The sequence below is a fragment of the Periplaneta americana genome, chromosome 15, assembly GCF_040183065.1.
Source record: "Periplaneta americana isolate PAMFEO1 chromosome 15, P.americana_PAMFEO1_priV1, whole genome shotgun sequence".
Taxonomy (NCBI): Eukaryota; Metazoa; Arthropoda; class Insecta; order Blattodea; family Blattidae; genus Periplaneta; species Periplaneta americana.
In genome coordinates this window covers 73,140,378-73,159,017 of record NC_091131.1, presented here as the reverse complement: position 1 = coordinate 73,159,017, position 18,640 = coordinate 73,140,378, and the positions used below count along the sequence as shown (strand labels likewise).

The 18,640-nt window shown below is 35.7% G+C and overlaps 1 protein-coding gene across 1 annotated transcript in view; it reads right to left on the bottom strand.

The window, feature by feature from the left end:
* Positions 1–18,640, bottom strand: part of LOC138715132 (telomerase-binding protein EST1A-like) — a 230,256-nt gene that overhangs the window by 12,372 nt on the left and 199,244 nt on the right. The window contains exon 20 of the mRNA XM_069847672.1: positions 10,518–10,680. Coding sequence (XP_069703773.1) covers positions 10,518–10,680 — 163 coding nt within the window. The remainder of the gene's footprint in view (positions 1–10,517; positions 10,681–18,640) is intronic.

Here is an 18,640-nt window from a genome sequence, read left to right as displayed (position 1 = left end):
TTTCTGGTACACAGTCTTAAGAAACTGCACTAAATCACTGCTTATTAAAAACTGATAAAAGAAGGACACGACAAAAAGCCACGTGCATATTCGCAAAAAAGAGAACATCGTAAGTTTTCACATCCAATGGTAATAAACATTCTCGCAGTTACGAAAGTACAAAGAAAACATTTATATTAAACATTAAAAATCGGGCGCCAAACAGTTGGTCGTAATAAAACGCAGAAGACATGCCAGAAAAAAAAAACATTACGAACCAACTGTGCTTTTTCTTTGTAATGTTACAAATGGTATAAATGCCATAACTTAGGAAAACTACAAGAACTCGGAGAGACGTACGTAAAACTTATACGAGACGTGTGAATGCGAGAGAGATGGATCCACTTCCTATGACAGCTTCGAGGGATGCTGCAGTGGCGCCGTCGCGGGGAGCAGAAAGCTGGTGCACTTCCTGCAGTAGCAACAACACCAGGAGCAAGTGGCAATGCCCTCTGCAGTGCCGGTCGCTCGCTCGCTCTTGTTACGTCAGCAGGTATTCAACACATTCAATCCGAGACTGCTTTCATACCGTCAAACCATCTGCGGCATCCAGTTCCATAATTTCCTCTCTTTGCGTCAACTTTTGTGTAAACTGTCGACAGTGATTACGGACGTTTTACATCAGATCTGCGGAACTGCCGCTAGTACACAGATACATAAATAAAATCGATTGTACATCGCCGTATCACCATTGTTGTCATTTCATCTTATTTTTGTTATTGTTCTTATCATCATTCTCCAACACATCCTATTTTTATTTTATTCTTCTTTTGAATCTTATTTTTGTTATTGTTCTTCTCATCATTCTCCAACTCATCTTATTTTTATTTTATTCTTCTTCTTGAATCTTATTTTTGTTATTGTTCTTCTCATCATTCTCCAACTCATCTTATTTTTATTTTATTCTTCTTCTTGAATCTTATTTTTGTTATTGTTCTTCTCATCATTCTCCAACTCATCTTATTTTTATTTTATTCTTCTTCTTGAATCTTATTTTTGTTATTGTTCTTCTCATCATTCTCCAATTCCAATGGAACCTTTTTTTATTTTATTCTACATACTTTCGCTCTTTCTCGCTTCTATATCTCTCTTTCTTTCGTTAAATTAATTATAAATAGACAGTATCTGTACATTACATGTACGAACAATTAAAGCCTTTAATACCTTGAAAAGAAAATTATTATAGGAAATAATATTATATGAATCCATGTAAAGTGTGTCCAAAGTGATGATGAAAAAATTAACAATGACCATTACACATTAATTGCACATTGATTCCTAACATCGACAACTCTTAGTAGGTTGTAAAGGACGGCAAATTGATCGTGTTTTGAGAGGGAACTCATGTCCATAAATGCAAGGTTTGGCTGCAACAGGGTTTCGAAGTTTGTTCCGAGTGTTTTCGGCGTCCTTGTAGTTATGCAACCCATTAGCCATCAGTGCAAGTTGGATGGACTAATTGCGTCCGATAGCTTTTTAGCGCATGACCAATAGTCCATTCTCCATATCCTAATTGGGTCATTTGTGGTATGTTCCAACGTTGTTGACAGCAGTAAGACATGTGTCAGTACACAACTACGAAATGACCTATATGCTGCTTGCATACGGCAGTTTGGATGGCAATGGTACGAGTGGCCTGTTCTACGGTCACCACGGACATTAGATCTTAAATCTCTCGACTATTTTTTTTTTTTGGAGTACCGTGAAGGATATTGTGCACTAGGCCGTGCGCCGATCTCTGCATTGCCGATGTACGCTCTATAATCAAGTTGAAGGTCGTCAATTCGAATCCTTTTGTAATTTAATGCACGATGTGATGCTCTTGTTTGGCTTTCTGGAGATTTTTTTAATAAAATTTGGAACGCACGTCGAACACCATAAACGATGCGTTGTCATTACATTGACGCTCCCCAGCGATCCAACTATATATTTCTGGACATGGGTTCAGGTTAAAGAATGATCAGTTTGCTGTCCTGTACAACATTGTAGGAGTTATTGGTGTTTTGAATCATTCTGTATAAGCAAGAAAGTCTCAGTCAACATGGTTCTTTTAAGGGGTTAGGTACAGCTTACAGCAGTAACATATTTTGGAAATATTCAACATTTCTTCCCTCCATTACTGTGTCTTGTACAATAATGAAAATTGGTACGTGTGAAGCACTGTCCTTCTGCTATATGAAAAAAAACATTTTTATGATTTAAAAAAACTATTTTTTTTTTCAAAATTCAAAATGGTGGCAGTTTACTGTGCAGTGCTGAAGCGTTTCCCTCATAACTCATAAACTTGTTAACTTTTTCATGTTCTCTTTTATTTTATTGCTGAAACTCATGTTTACAATATCATGCTCTTTCAAATACATTTCTTAATAAACAATTTTTTTTTTTGTTAGAAGACAATACTAATATTTGTTCATATTTTTAAATGAATTTATTTTTATCAGACAATCTATTAAAGATAGAGAAGTGATCTTGCATCATTTGTAGATATGACATGCATAAATACATACAAAAAATTTCATCACAGAATGTTGGATAGTTTTTGAGTTATGTGGGAAATGCTTCATCAATGCACAGTGAATTGAATTTTGAAAAAAATTGTAAATAATTTTTTTATCGTAAAAATATTTTCTTCATATAGCAGAAGGACAGTGTTTTACAAATACTAATTTTCATTATTGTACAAAATAGAGTAATGGAGGGAAAAAAGTTGAATATTTACAAAATTTTACTGCTTTAAGCTGTACCTAACCCCTTAATGAACGGTTTGAGAGATAGTGTAGATTCTTTGCTGTCCATTCTAGGTTATACAGTGTGTTTCAAAAGTGATTAACAAAATTAATAATGGATGTGACACACGCACTTTTATTACGTTTAAACTTCAGTTTTTTTTTTTTTTTTTTTTTTTTTTTTTTCCCCCAATAACCACGGTCTTTGTCTTGATTACATTTATCTTCATCCCATAGTGCTCACATCTGTCATTTAGCTCCGATAATATACGTTCCTTAATATCGTTCCCCTATATATTATTCACTTCAATTTTCAATAAAACCTTGCAGGTACTATTCCATCACATTAGGTAAAAAAAAAGAAAAAAAAAAGTTAAAGTTTTCTACAATAACATATTATTTAACAGAATATGTTGTTGTTGTTTTCTAATGCCAGGTGTTTGACAATAAAGTCATTTGACCTCTTGCACTCCAATATTTTTCAAAGATATTATCATGACTAGCCATTTAACTCCCATTTAACAGAATATACACTCTGAGGTTAACTTGAATATCAAGGTATGGATAAGCGAAACGAATGAGTTGGACATTCAATAAAAATATAGTCAACTCTGGATATAGTGAACTCAGTTATAGTGAACATTCGGCTACAGTAAACCTAAATCGTTGGTCCCGACCCGCACACATTAAAAAGTACATTAATATTTCCGTTTATAGTGAACCCTCGCTTCGGCTATAGTGAACCTTGTATCCTGACAAATTCTTATTTGAAGTCAGACCTTGTATAAAATTGAAAGAATAGGTTGAGAACAACATTCTAAGTTAAATAATTTCGAGGGAAAAATTGTTCCGGGGCCGGGTATCGAACCCGGGACCTTTAGTTTAACGTACCAACGCTCTACCAACTGAGCTACCCGGGAACTCTACCCGACACCGATCCAATTGAACATTCTAAGTTTCTTACTCCCTCAGTCAAAGGACAAAGGTAGGATTAGTGATTCCTAGACAATAAGCTGTACTGTAAATTGAGGCAACGAGTGACGACGACCTTACCTCACTCCACCGACGAAGGGTTGACATACTGTTCTTAGGCACTCTAATCCTTCACCGTCAGAGGGTTGCCTTTTGTTCTCAGAAACATTGACGGATAGCATCTAAGCAATGGAAAATGAAAGTGACTTTTTATATTAAAAGGGGACGGACATTATGTCCAGAGCATAAATAAAGGTAAGATTTCGATGGCTTTCAAACTCCATCAACCCCGTCCCAATTTTCATTAAGTGACCCGGGAAATTCCAAGGCTGAGTACGCAGTCACACCATAACAGCGTTTGTCATTTCTACCTGATCTAATGTTCCAACAATGAATGTACTGTATAAAAATGTCGAAGCGTAAATAGTTTTCTTTGGAAGATAAGACGAATATTATAAGTGACATTGAATGTGGTTTTTCGCAAGCGGAGTGGGTCGACAGCATAGTTTAAGTAAATCAACTGTGAGTAACAGTATACAGTGTAATCCATTCCACAAAAATGAAATATTTTAGTTTCTTGTTCAGAATTTCATTCATTTCTGTCATTTAAGGTTAGGGGAGAGACACTTCGGATATAGTGAACCTCAGATATAGTGAACGAAATATGCAAGTCCGCAGAGGTTCACTATATCCGGAGTTGACTGTATAGGAAAATGACACAGAAAACATTGGTTTTAGTTTATAGTGAAGACGATAAATACAAATCATTTGTTCAGTGACAGCGCTTACGAACTGACTGTTTTTCTTGCACACATCTGTGTTTGTAAAGGAAACCAGTTTTGAATACATCATCGTTCAAGGGCTGATGATGTACTCTGTAATTTGAGTGTTCCGCAATCAATATTACTAGGAGTAACGTCATGAACTTTGTACGCACAATTTGCCAACTGTAACTACAATGTACAAAATACTCAACTCGATTGCCGCACCCACACCAGACAAAACGTGTTCCTCTCCTAAAACAAGCAACCAATCAATGTTTAGCCGTACGCTTTGACTCAACTTGTTATTAGTTAATTGAATTACGCCAGCTAACTCTGCTCTATATAAGGCTGCAATACAGCAGACAGGTTTTTAAACAAGCTCTTTCGTAAAAGTGTTGATAATCACTTGCTGGATGGGAGACAGTAAAAAGTATTCCTGTCTTTTCGAAATAGTAATAAAAAAGGAGTATCTATGGTTCACATTAATTTTTAACAGGACATTTATAGCACGTACAACACGTTTCGACAAATTTCCATACGCATATAATAAAACTATTAATGACATAAAAACTGGGAGGCAGGGAAACTGACGACGCAATAAAAATAACGTTTTCGCCATATATACCGCCTGGGAAAACTTTACAACTATTAACGGGAATGCATAAAAGTTTAGTTATGAGAATATGACAATTTTTATTTAGCTTTAATATTTCCGGTTTCTGGTATACGTCAGTTAACAGAGATCTACATAGCTCTTATAAATTTAACTGCACTGATAATTTTCAAGAATTTCCCGAAAAATTATATATATATATATATATATATATATATATATTTCTGTCGACTATATTCATGTTTTTATTGAATGTCATTGGTTTTTGTCTATTGTCAATTTATATTAAATGTGTTTTTTTCTCTTTCTTTTTTCTCTTGTGTATTAGTTGTCGGTCCGAATTAAATTAGTGTATTTAGTAAACAGTCTTTTAAATTTTATGTTGTATCGTTGGCTAAGACCACACCGTACATGAGCCTGGCTCTTACGGTAATGGCTAGAAACATTTTTGTTGTATAATTTTGAATTTGTACTCACTTTCTTACTAGCTAAAAACAAATAAAGTCAACGCTTGTAACATACAACTCAGGTAAATTTATGTTTAGTGTCTTTCGTCCTCTCTAGATATCTCCACTGTTATTCTGTTAGTGATTTTAATGTGGAACGTTTAAGCGGGCACCTATTTGGGAAAGATATCTGCCAACATTTTTTAATACTGTATGCCAGGCATTTCCAACTGCTAGCTCTGTCACATCACACGTCTCTGCTTTTGAGCTCCTTGAGAGGGGAAGCATAGCTACAAGAGCAAAGTAGGGAAAGTGGCAGTGGATGGGATGGAGATGTTTAAATTAAATAGCGGAGACACAACATTACCCTCCCTCACTGCTCTACCAGTTCTGCTCCAGGGAGAAACGCGATCCGACGTCATGGGTTGGCCAGTTGGAAATGACTGCTCTAAGCGCATCTTACTCATCAGCGGTAGAGCGCCAATATGCATCCCGCAATATATCATTGCTCCTTAACGACAGCGGGCCGATGCAACCCGCAACATAGCATAAAGAGTGCCATTTTTAAAATTACAATTACTTTTCTTTGCTTTAGTTTTCTGTAATAACATAGCTCTGTGTAGAGTTCTTTTTACTTCAGAAACTTGTGATAGGTCTGCATGCTCACAGCCATATCAATCGTAATAGATTAAGATGGAAATTATTTTTAGTATTTGGTCTCCACATCAAGATAAATAATACAACTGGAGAGAGATCTAGATGTAATTTCAGCTACAGAAATTGAAACCATATTGCTGGACGTATACTTCATTTTCGTCCATAGCAATGGTTTTATTTAAGTGTTCAAATGGACTTCTCGAGGCCGAAAACACTCTTGGTATCGATAGGCCTACAGCACCCAAAAGAATAAAAATTTTCTCCGTCTGACGACTAATAATCTGAAGTTGATGAAAAAGACGAAGATGGAGATAACGATACTTCCAAATTGTTGTTGTAAATTCGAGTATCATATCGTTGAAAATGAAGATATTTACTTAAGTTAGGCTGCATAATATTATTTATTAACAATGTAAGTACTGGTAACTAAATATGTCGCTAAATTTTGGTTCAGAAACCCATTTCAAACATCAATTCATTCATAGTTTTCTGCCCAAGGGCAGGTTCTTTACTAAAAGCCCAGCATTCTGCTATCTTTCCTCTTCTCCGTCTTCCTTTTCTATTCCGCATATGATTAATATAATTTAATGTTGTCTATCATCTCATATTGTAATTTCTTCTGCCCCGAACTTTTCTCCCGTCCACTATTTCTTCCAAAGCATCTTTAAGTAGGTAATTTTCGATAGTTTCCTTTCAGCCAGTCACCCAGCCGATTTATTTTGCTTCTATCAGTTTCAGCATTATTCTTCCTTCACCCACTCTTAATAGCACAGCTTCATTTCTTACTTTGTTTGTTAATGGAACATCATTATTGTAATATAGGCCTAGACTAGGCTGAAACATTGGTTTGTTGTATTTTACATTATTCTACAAGGTGCTTCAGAACAACTATTTCTAATCTTCAGATGTGATAAAGAGCACGGAATGAAACATTTTTTCTTAAAACACTACTGTCCAAAAATGATTCCCTATCGAGATAATACGATAAAAGTCGAAACTCTTCGTTGACCTTAATAACTTCCATGGCTGTCTTTTAATTACTGTCTTTCAGCTTATTCCATTGCCATGGAAACAACTGAAGATTATCGTTCTGGGCTATCTTTTAATTATTGCGTTTCTGCTTATTCCTATTGCCATGGAAACAACTGAAGTTGATTTGTTTTCGTTATATTTCACAAGATAACCTCATGTCTGAAGAGTTGTTTCAGATTATCTTCATAACCGTTCGAAGATTATTATTATTATTATTATTATTATTATTATTGTTATTATTATTATTATTATTATTATTATTATTAGGGTGGGCTTATTTTTTAATTCACACATACGTGCTACATGCCCTGCCCATCTCAGACGTCTGGATTTAATGTTCAATTATGTTAGGTGAAGAATACAATGCGTGGAATTCTGTTTTGTGTAACTTTCTCCATTCTCCTGTAACTTCGCCCCTCTTTTTTATTCGGTTATTTTACGACGCTGTGTCAACATCTCAGGTTATTTAGCGTCTGAATGAAATGAAGGTGCGGTGAAATGAGTCCGGGGTCCAGCACCGAAAGTTACCCAGCATTTTCTCATATTGGGTTGAGGGAAAACCCCGGAAGAAACCTCAACCAGGTATCTTGCCCCGATCCGGAATAGAACCCGGGCCACCTGGTTTCGCGGCCAGTCGCGCTAACCGTTACTCCACAGCTGTGGACCATCCCTCTTAGTCCCAAATATTTTCCTAAGTACTTTATTCTCGAACACCCTTAACCTCTGTTCTTCTCTCAAAGTGAAAGTCCAAGTTTCACAACCATACAGAACAACCGGTAATATAACTGTTTTATAAATTCTTTCAGCTTTTTGAGAGCAGACTGGATGACAAAAGCTCCTCAACCGAATAATAACAGGCATTTTCTATATTTATTATGCGTTTAATTTCTTCTCGAGTGTCATTTATATCTTATGTTGGGTTGTTATCCCTTTTCCCAACCCCCAAGCTGGAGGACCATCCCTTATCGGCTGTCCGCGACTGCTTATTCAATATATTCGCAGCTACCCTTCATATCTGGAGGCCGTCTCCTCTCCCTATTTAAGCAATAGAAAAAGAAAATAAATTTACATTGAAAAACAATTAAAAGTCGCTAAATTGGCGTAAGTTAGAGTTCGTGTGAACATAACCTCAAATACTATTTGTTCACATTCATCACTTTATTGATTTAAATGAAATCTAGGTTTCGCCAAGCCTCGTGCCTAAATGATCTTTATTCTGTCAACATTTTCATCTCATATTCTCTAATAAATCACCTTCCATGCTTCCAAATGCTTGATCTGACGCAGTTTTTTTGTCTTTATCGTATCCAATCATTCATAAGTGGGCAAAAACTCTCTCGTACTACATACCGTTATTGTAGTCACTGTATACTGTCACGTGGCATTAGAGTATGAATTATCGTATCAAGAAACACTTTTTTTTTTCAAAAACTCTCTATCATACTCCATTTGGATTCATTGCCACTGTTAGCTACTTAACCGCTCGCACTCGACGGGTTAGTAAATTCTCATGGTTAGCGTGGTATAAACTCGTAACCGATCTTGGTGCCACAGAAAAACAGCATAATGTGTGGTTAACTAATATCTATTACTTAAACGTTACTAACCGAGATTTGTGCACTCGGTCATAACACTTTTACAAAACGCTAAACAGACGAGATATTGTTTCAACTCTTATGTAGGAACCAATAAGAATAATTTCCATATCTTTCGAAAATGGTCCTAAAATGAGTAAATCCGGGACTGACTTGAGCGGAGCGCTGTAATGTAATGCTCACAGTGAGCAAATGTTACAAAGTGAGCGACGAATGCTCACTTTGAATACTCGGTGTAGAAATGCTCCATATTTAGTTCTCGTGTAAGATGTCGGATAGGGAAGTCGTAAGTGCTGCACTCATTCTTATGGGATGGTGTTATTGTATTTGTAAAAGAAGAAGAAAAATCAGAAACGATGGTAGCACGCGAATCTATATAGAGACAGAAGTGTTAATACTATTTCGCACTTATGGAATATTTTGAAAAAATCAAGAAATCGGTGGTCAATATAAAAATGCATTAGAATATCTTCTACAGATTTCGAGTAGTCTACTTGCTTGATGTAAACTGAGTCAAGGGTTGCAAAAGAAGACACTACGTTCAGTTTCATAAAAATCTGTTATATCATTATCATACGTCCCAAAAAAGAGCGCCCCGTCGCAGCGCCCTGCGTGGTTTCCGCCGAGCGCGTAACCATTTCTCCGGCGCTTCTCCAGTATATAACAGTACTAACAATAAATGTTCAATAATTTGGACTTACCATGCTGAAAATGGGTCCTGTTTGACGCCACAAATAACTGACATATCTGATAAACGAATGAACAACACTCTGAAGTTCCACATCATTGATAGCTTGGATTTCTTCTCGTATATAGTCTTTTAGTTCATCTATAGAATGAGGATTTTTTCTATAAACCCTTTCTTTTAGTGTTCCCCATAACTAAAAGTCGCAGGGTGTTATATCTGGGCTTCGTGGAGGCCTGAAATTATTACTGATTAGTCTCGTACCGAAAATACGCCTCAATTCCCTCATTGACAAGGCAGCTGTATGAGCAGTGGGGAATCTTGTTGGAAATAAACTGACAATCGTTCCGCATAAGAACACTACGTTTTCTGCTTGATTTTCGATTCTTCACTGAGCCTGTTCCCTTAAATCTTTTAGCAAGTCGTCTAATTGTTTGGCAGAAGGCACAGGTCTGTTTAGAAACTTTATTCCAAATTTTCGTCTTGTTTTCGCACTCGACCTTCTGCCTTTTATGTACGTATTGTATATATACACATGTTCACACAGTGAGAATTTGTTGCTAGGCATTACCTAAATACACAATAATCACTAAACTTTATACATTAACGTTGTACACTTGAAGAATCGAGAGTTTCATTACACGATTTCTAGGCACAACGAATGCCACATGGCTCCTGGAGCTCGATTGCGCGGGAGAAACGGTTAGCGCGCGGCGGAAACCACGCAGGGCGCGGCCGGCCGCTCTTTTCTGGGACATATGATAATAATAGCTCTGTATATTATAGGAGAGAATATAGCAATTTTCTCTAAAACCACCCTACACAAAGGAGTAGTTCCTCTTATATAAACGTAATAAAAGTTTGCACAGAATAGTACGAGTACTATATTACGATACAAGGTTGGAAAGTGCTTTTTACAAAATGGAGGAAAGTTCGAAAAACGAGCAGAGCGATAGATAAAAAATGAAACTTGATGCAATGTACTCACCAACCAAAGGAACCATGAGAGTGTAGTAATGTTCTGTGACTGGGCCGGCTTGTGCTAGTATCTGCAACTCATTCAGGTAGTCGATGAAGCAATTTGTGTCTGGTACCAGATTGTGCGGTTTCACTTCAATTTCAACACTCACAACTGAGTCTCTCAGAATTGCCTGTAAAAGAAAACAATGTAGTCATAAGTAAATTACATACAATTCAAGTTAATTTAGTTAATCAAAATTCTGTTTGCGCACAATAATTATAAACCATTGTGCCCGTCACATTGGCAGTGAAGCAGTAGAATTTCATTTAAGGATAGAAGATAGTGAAATACAGTGAAAAGCGTAAATTTTCAATTACTTTTCCTTCAAAATAATTCTGATAATGTGTGAAAAATATATTACATAAAATTTAATGTGCATTTATGGTATTGTCAGTTGCTGTGATGTCATTTTTTAAGCTGTGGTGCAAAGGAGTTTGCAATGACACTAAACTTCGATTGAAATTTTCCGTATCTTTATAAGTTATATATTTTTATTTTTTTATTCTTTAAAATACTGTTGATATCTGAAAAATACATCACAGGTACATAACATTTAATACCATTTATGGTCTTATCATTTCCGTAACATCATTTTTATATATCTGCTGCACAGAGATTTTAAGTGACACTAAACTCTAACTACAATTTCCCGTAACTTTAACTTTTTACTTTGTTTCAAACAAAAAGTTATATAAATTATATCTTTGGAACTATTAATGCTACGTACATATTATTTTGGTATTCATATTCCTTAGGCTATTAGAAAACTTTTCTCTGGAGTAGAAATTCATTGTCGTTGCATTTGAAAAATATGCCTACATGTTTCTATAAAAGTGCCTCTAAAATTTATTCTTAAACTGTAATTTTTTATGTTAAATTTTTTAAAGACAATATCAAAATTGTGTTCCGGACATTTATCAATTTTAAAAACCGTGCTTTTAGCAGTAAAATGTCATAAAAAGTTTGAATGTATCTTTAAAAATGGCTGAGATATATACATTTTAATGAATTACTATAGCCTTTTTTTTTCTTCTTTTTTTCAAAATCTAGGCCCCAATTTTTTTTAACTAATTTCGAATTTACGTTTGTTGCAACAATGATATTTCTACACACAAAAATGAAGAATGTGAATCAATTAGAGAAAAATATCAAATTTCACTATCTCATTCCTTAACGACACCTTCAACTGCAGAGACCATTACGCGTCATTACGCTGGGTGATAACCAGCAAGAGAGTTTGCGTATAGCCCCCTATTAAGGTAGAGATCTTTTACGTGCCGTAAATCTACGACAGATCCACAGCCACTTCCGGGACAAGCCACGATACGGATTTTATAGTTCATAAAAATTTTGTGCCCTTGGCCGCGTTTCAATCTGCGAACGTTATGTCCAATGGCCAATAAAGCTCAAACGGCCATATATGACAAATTCTATATTACGCAATGAAATTCAGATCAATGAGAATTTAAAACGGATTTTAAACTTCAAAGTATTAACTGATCTATCCATTCAGCTTACATAATATGGTGGTAGCTATTCAGAAATACAGGTATTTTTTTAGTTGGTTATTTAGCGTCGATGGGAATGATAATAGCGAGATAAGAGCGAGGTTTTGGCATAGATTACCTGACACTCACCTTACGGTTCGGAAAAACCTCGGAAAAAACTCAACCAAGTAATCAGCCCAAGCGGGGATCGAAAATGCAAGTATTAAGGTATCATAAGACTCGTAATATAGCAATGGAGAAATGATACAATAATAAAATTATTGGGTAAGAGTACTCGGAGAGATTTTACAGCCTTATCCGCCACATATTTTATAGAAGTCCAATATTCTAGACAGGTACAAAAGACAGAAAATTCATTGTCAATTTTCTTCGTGTCAACTTCGGTGGTCCAATGATTAAGTATTGCGGGTTCATACTTGACCAAGCACGATGGATTTTTAAGACAAAATTCAAAGCAAAACTTCTTTCTCGGAGAAAGTAGAGCTAGAGGTTCTATGTAAAAGAAAAATACACAACAGACCGATTAATGTCGTAAGAAATATTATTAAATCGCCATGACAGTTTATATTCCAGGTAGTACAGATGATTTTCTCAGCTAACACCAATGCTTTTTTTTAGTAGGTTATTTTACGACGCTTTATCAACATCTCAGGTTATTTAGCGTCTGAATGAGATGAAGGTGATAATGCCGGTGAAATGAATCCGAGGTCCAACACCGAAAGTTACCCAGCATTTGCTCATATTGGGTTGAGGGAAAACCCCGGAAAAAACCTCAACCAGGTAACTTGCCCCGATCGGGAATCGAACCCGGGCCACCTGGTTTCGCGGCTAGGCGCGCTAACCGTTACTCCACAGGTGTACTCCAATGCTGAATTTTCATGTTTAAAATAACAAATTATGTAAAAAAATATTTTGCTACCCAGCCCCACCTACCATTCTATTATTAGAAGTAATAAATTCCGCTTTACAGGTGATCTTAATTCAGCAGTGAACTCAACTAAACCAGATTAGCAGCATTATAGAAACGTTTTAGCTGACTATACATGAAGACCATGGAAACAAACCAACAGCTTTTCTTTATTGATTACACTAGACCAGGGCATTTCTTTAGTCGAACAAAATCCTATTTCAAGACATATATATTGCTCTAATGGGTTCCTGCTTTCTTTCAATTTTGGAGGAAGTTTATGTGCCACTATACTGAACTTTCTGCCCTTACATTCTTTCAAAAGAACCCACCACCAGTCACAAAAAGCTACAAAAACTTTCGTCGCTAATGTATTTTCTAACGTGGAAGGAGGTGGGAAGTAAAACACGTATTTCTTCGAGGACCAATGGAAAAACAAGAGTTTCTCAAAAAGCTTCAAAATATATCTGTTCGTCCAGCAAACAATATTTGCACTACATGAACACAGACAGCTTTCGTTACGTAATTTTTGTTTGTACAGACGTTTTTATATAAAATTGTAAGAATATTTTAAAATGCAATGAGTCAATTAATTTCATTAAACAAATAAACACACCATTTTAATAATACTCTGAAAGCATAACTCTGATTGAAACAACTGTCCACAGAAATGAAAAATTGTGAAATTATCCATATACATTTACACAAAAAGTTAATATGTTATAAGACGTTAATTACCAAACGACGTCTTACGTCATTCAGGCAACAATGATGTAATAGGGGTCTTACTTTTAATGTGGAACGTTTAAGTGGGCACCTATTCGGGAAAAATGTTACCGATACCATTTATGTAATATTCTACGTGCATCTTGCTCCCTAGAAGTGTATTTTCATTGAAAAAATTAATGAAGTTTGATTAACATCGTACATGTATTACACTCAAGATGTTACTAGTGGCTTGAGCAGCAAATGTTTCTTTTATTTTTTGCACTGGTTACGATACCTATTCCACAGAAGTTCAAGTTCTATTTTTTATGATATCGTACTATAATCATTCTCATCAAGCGATGACCTACGATTATTTGAAATCACACAACCACTATAGGGATCTACGAATTCCCTGTCATCTTTTTAGTAACAACAATAAAAGCGAAAGCATTCCAAATGTCATTTTTTCGCCTTTCAGACTCTTATAGTAGAGGAGACAAGATATTCACTAAAAATACATAACAGCGACGTTATTAAAATCAGCTTATAATTATTTTCGTCTTTGAATTATTTATATAAGATAAAGTGGTAAATAAAAAAGGTAAAGACCACATGTCTCCAAAAACGATTACGAAAAAAAAAATATTTTCTAGACCAGCTTTTCTCTAACTTTTCTGAAGTGGGGACCACTTTTTTTTAAGTCAGAACAGTTCCGCGGACCATCTTATTCTTGTTCCCTTCGAAAGTATTTATGTAGCATAAGTTATTTTAATACCAGGATACTTACATTTTAATGTAGAAATAATTAATTAAAATTAATTTAACTGAATTAATTTTATATTATTATTAACTAATTAAGTTAATGTTAATAGAATAAAATTTCTTATATCGTCATTTGCAAAAACAGAAATAAAAAAAAATTAATGCCGAAACATGCCCGATTTTCAACAAGTAAAGATGCAATTTTGCACGTTCCATTACTGATGTACGACGTACAGTACGTGACCACTTCAATGTGCAGACTGAGTGTCGGAAAAACTATTAAGAAAGTCATAAATACATGAAAAGGTTCGGTACTTTTGTCCTGTTATGAATTCGGGTGGTCCCTAGCTGGGTTACAGGCACAGCGCCAGATGTGCACGGAAAAGATGGCGAGAAACACCACGTTCATAGTGCTTTAAATCCCTCTTTTGTTGCTGAGTGGAAAGGCGATAGACGGATAGGGTAAATTAATTTAATAAAATGTCAGTACTAGGCGATTGCCATGTGTTATTTACAAACTCTGTGATTTTCAGCTATAGTGTGATACGCAATTTGTTTGAATTTTATTTTTCTTCTGTCTTTTTTTCAGGACCACAAGGGCAAACCTCGAGGACCACAGGTGGTCCGCGGACCATAGTTTGAGAAACGCTGTTCTAGTCTATTTTAATCACACATTCACTCACCAATGGAATGCAAGAACCCGTTGAATTTCAACCAACAGGTGAAATAAACCACCACCACCACCACCACCGTTAATGCTATTGCTGGAGCTACTACTGCTTTCCAGTATTGCCATTAATTAAGTAACAAAAGCGGATAAATAAAGACTCGTAGATCGACGGAACTATAACAGATTCCATGTGATAGGTTGTCTTTTTTTTTTTTTTCAAAAGTTGCCTAACTGGTCAAATGTCGCATACTATGGTTCCATCCATGGCAGCAGACTGTATTATGAGTTGCAGAAAGCGAGGGTTTGTTACGACAATGTTATAAGAGTACTTTCTCTCCTTGTCAATCTCATTTTCCGCTCTTTCATCAACATATTATCCCATCGGCCTTCATAGTCCAGAAGCGTCGTTAAGTAAAGAACAAACTACTAGACTACCACTTCTCGTACTTCTAGCAGAGAGTGAGTGACAATGTGTCAGTTCAGTCCGAAAGTTGTATGATTTATTGGCTCAGTTGATTAAAAAGTTGAGAAGAGGCCATTATCATAATGAAGATTGTACCCATTTTTAAATAATAACAGAAGTTTGAACACATTTGCGTATTTTTTGTAAATTAATTAAAATGAAATATAATTCAACAGAGTTATTTAGTAGGCTACAGTAAGTTTTCACGGCATCAAATTTGCCAGAGAAAAAAATAAATCAACTCGATTCTCATCAAATATTCATAGTAAAATATTACGCCTACACATTCCAACGAAGAGAAAAACAAATAGCGTAACGGTAGTCTACCTGTAATGTATAGGGGCAATTATTACTTATAACATGGTTACTGAAAATGAACTAGTTGAAAGATGATCATAAAAATAATAATAATAATAATAATAATAATAATGATAATAATAATAATAATAATAATAATAATAATAATAATAATAATAATAATAATACGATGATGACAATAATGATGACAAAAAGGGGGAGTAAGAAGAAGAAGAAAATAACATCTCCAAAGACCATGGACATGCCAACGAAGAACATCAGGTAGAAGGTAATCATGAGTTCATGACTGATGAGTAGGGGTGTGATTGTTTGGCATTAACGATACACGCGAATTGAGTTAAAAATTTAATTTTATGCATGTAAAATGCAAATCTCTTAATTAAAGTCCAAAATTAATTGCAATATACCTAGGAATTTTCGCGAAATTTATACAAATCCACTAAATTACTTTATAATCACATTTTCAACAACAAAAAAGAGGTATTATGAAGAATTCGCAACGAAAAATAAAACTTCAAAATTTTCTTTGTTTTTCCATTTTCAGCGCTATCAAATCATTACATATTTTAATTGTTGATGGGATCAACGTCTCAACTCTTATTATTAAGGAACTCTAGAGTCTATACATTACAGATATTGAGGGATTTATTATTTCATCGATCCAATTTATTTTATTTGAGTACATAATGCATCTAGATGTATTAATTGTAATTGCATGGATGTTATATTCCGCTGTGTCGAGTGCAACGAGCTAGGTCGGCTGCTAACTGGTGTGATGTCAGCGCCAACTCTAGAGAAAAAGCAGAATCTCACGCTCAACCTGGTTTGAATGTCATTGAAATCAGTCCTGTTACATCAAAGGTACTGGCGCGAAGTGTCCATACTTGTAATTCCCTATACGCTGGGGATATCCTATCGTTCTCTCGCACTGGAGAAAAACGAATCGGTGGTGAAAGGCGCTAATTTACGCCTATGGTTTCGCACAAATAATGCGCCGGTAAGAGGTAATACCAAAACATCACTGTGATTGAATCAAACACAAGAAACGGTCGAAGATAAACTGAGGAGTGTTCTAGATAAGAATGCTGGGTATTAAGAAATGCGTAGAATAAGGGATGCATTACTCACTGAATACGGCACAAACGACGCTGATATCGCATGTTTTCAAATTGCAGCCACACTTTAAATCAGTTGCAGGCCTATACATTATATGTGTATAAATTGTAAATTAAACACTTATGCATAATGAGATAACGTAATCATATATTTAAAATACTGTAGACTATAATTATGGTCTTGCAGTGCGTTGTTCAGTTTTAACTGCTTCTGAAGCAGCCTGTACCTGTGAGTATCCCATTTGTTTAGAGATAAAACTGCAAGTTTAACAAGTGTACCCTGCTCCATATAGTTCAGGTCACTTTACATGATGGTATACTTACTGTACTCCCTCTCTCTAGCTGATGTCGACCAGAAATCAAGTTCCCTTATGAATCCGTTAATTTTATCTCTGACTGTTATGTTAACATCTTGGCCTTCCTAACTATTATTCAAAGTGTTCAAGTGTTCGAAAAATTTATCAGAAAGGATAGTCTAAGAAGCTAAAGAGAACTGGAATACAGATTTGCATATTCCGATGTCTCGTCTTGCAGTTATCAGTACATTAGGGAGTTGGGTGGTATCAACTGGTTTTGAGTAAAATTAACATCGTTTTCGATTTTACAGGGATCTGTATTTTTCTTCTAATAGGGTTAAGCACCGCTGCGATAGTGGGAGGGAAGGGATGGCAAACAAAATATGTCTCGCCTTCAATAATATGGGAATCACTGACGTAGAGAGAAATGAGGATCGGGAGAGGGGGGAAAAGAAAGGGGGAGGGGAGGGGTGGGGTGGGGAGGGGAGGAGAGAGAGGGGGGGACCAGCGTAATCATCCAATCATATCATGGTCAACCGCTGTGGAGTAAACGGTTAGAACGTCTGACCGTGAAACGAGCGGGCCCTGTTTAAAATCCTGGTTGGAGTTTTTTTCGGGGGTTTTCCTTCAACTAACTGAAGAAGAATTGCTGGGTAACTTTGGACCTCGGACTCACCTCGCCATCATTAATTCACATACCAACATCATAAGCATAAGCATCATCATCACCATACCAGCGATTCACAATCTGTGTTCCGCGGACCCCTGGAGGTCCGAGTGGTTCGAAAGGGATCCGCCGAAACAAGGTATATTTTAAAATGGTAATTTAATTTAACTTAACTTTATCATGTTCTCTGATTTTTCTGAGTTTGCTGGAATATTTTTGCTTGTGTCAGGCGTATGAGACTCAGAATTTAACAGAAATGAAATAGCGTGAGGAATTTCTCTTGATTTGCGTATCTTGTCTACCTATCTGATACTTTAGTTTTCTAAATTATCTCATTTCAGTCCTCAGGGCCCTACTTTAATAGTCTTCACCATTCACGACATGACTGAATAAAAAAATAATGATTAAACTTGTGGTCTCGCTTTGTGATCAATCGACAACTCAATTTCCCAAAGTGACTTTCTAGCAAGAAATAATGATGTGTTCTCCTGTTATAATACATCGTTGGAAATATAAAGAACGTCTTCATTCATTTACATTAAAATTAGGGACGTATTTTCCTTCCTGCAGTTGAAAAAGCAATTAATTGGGTGAAACCTTTTTTATGATTGGTTATTTAACGACACTGTATCAACTACTAGGTTATTTAGCGTCGATGGGATTGGTGATAGAGAAA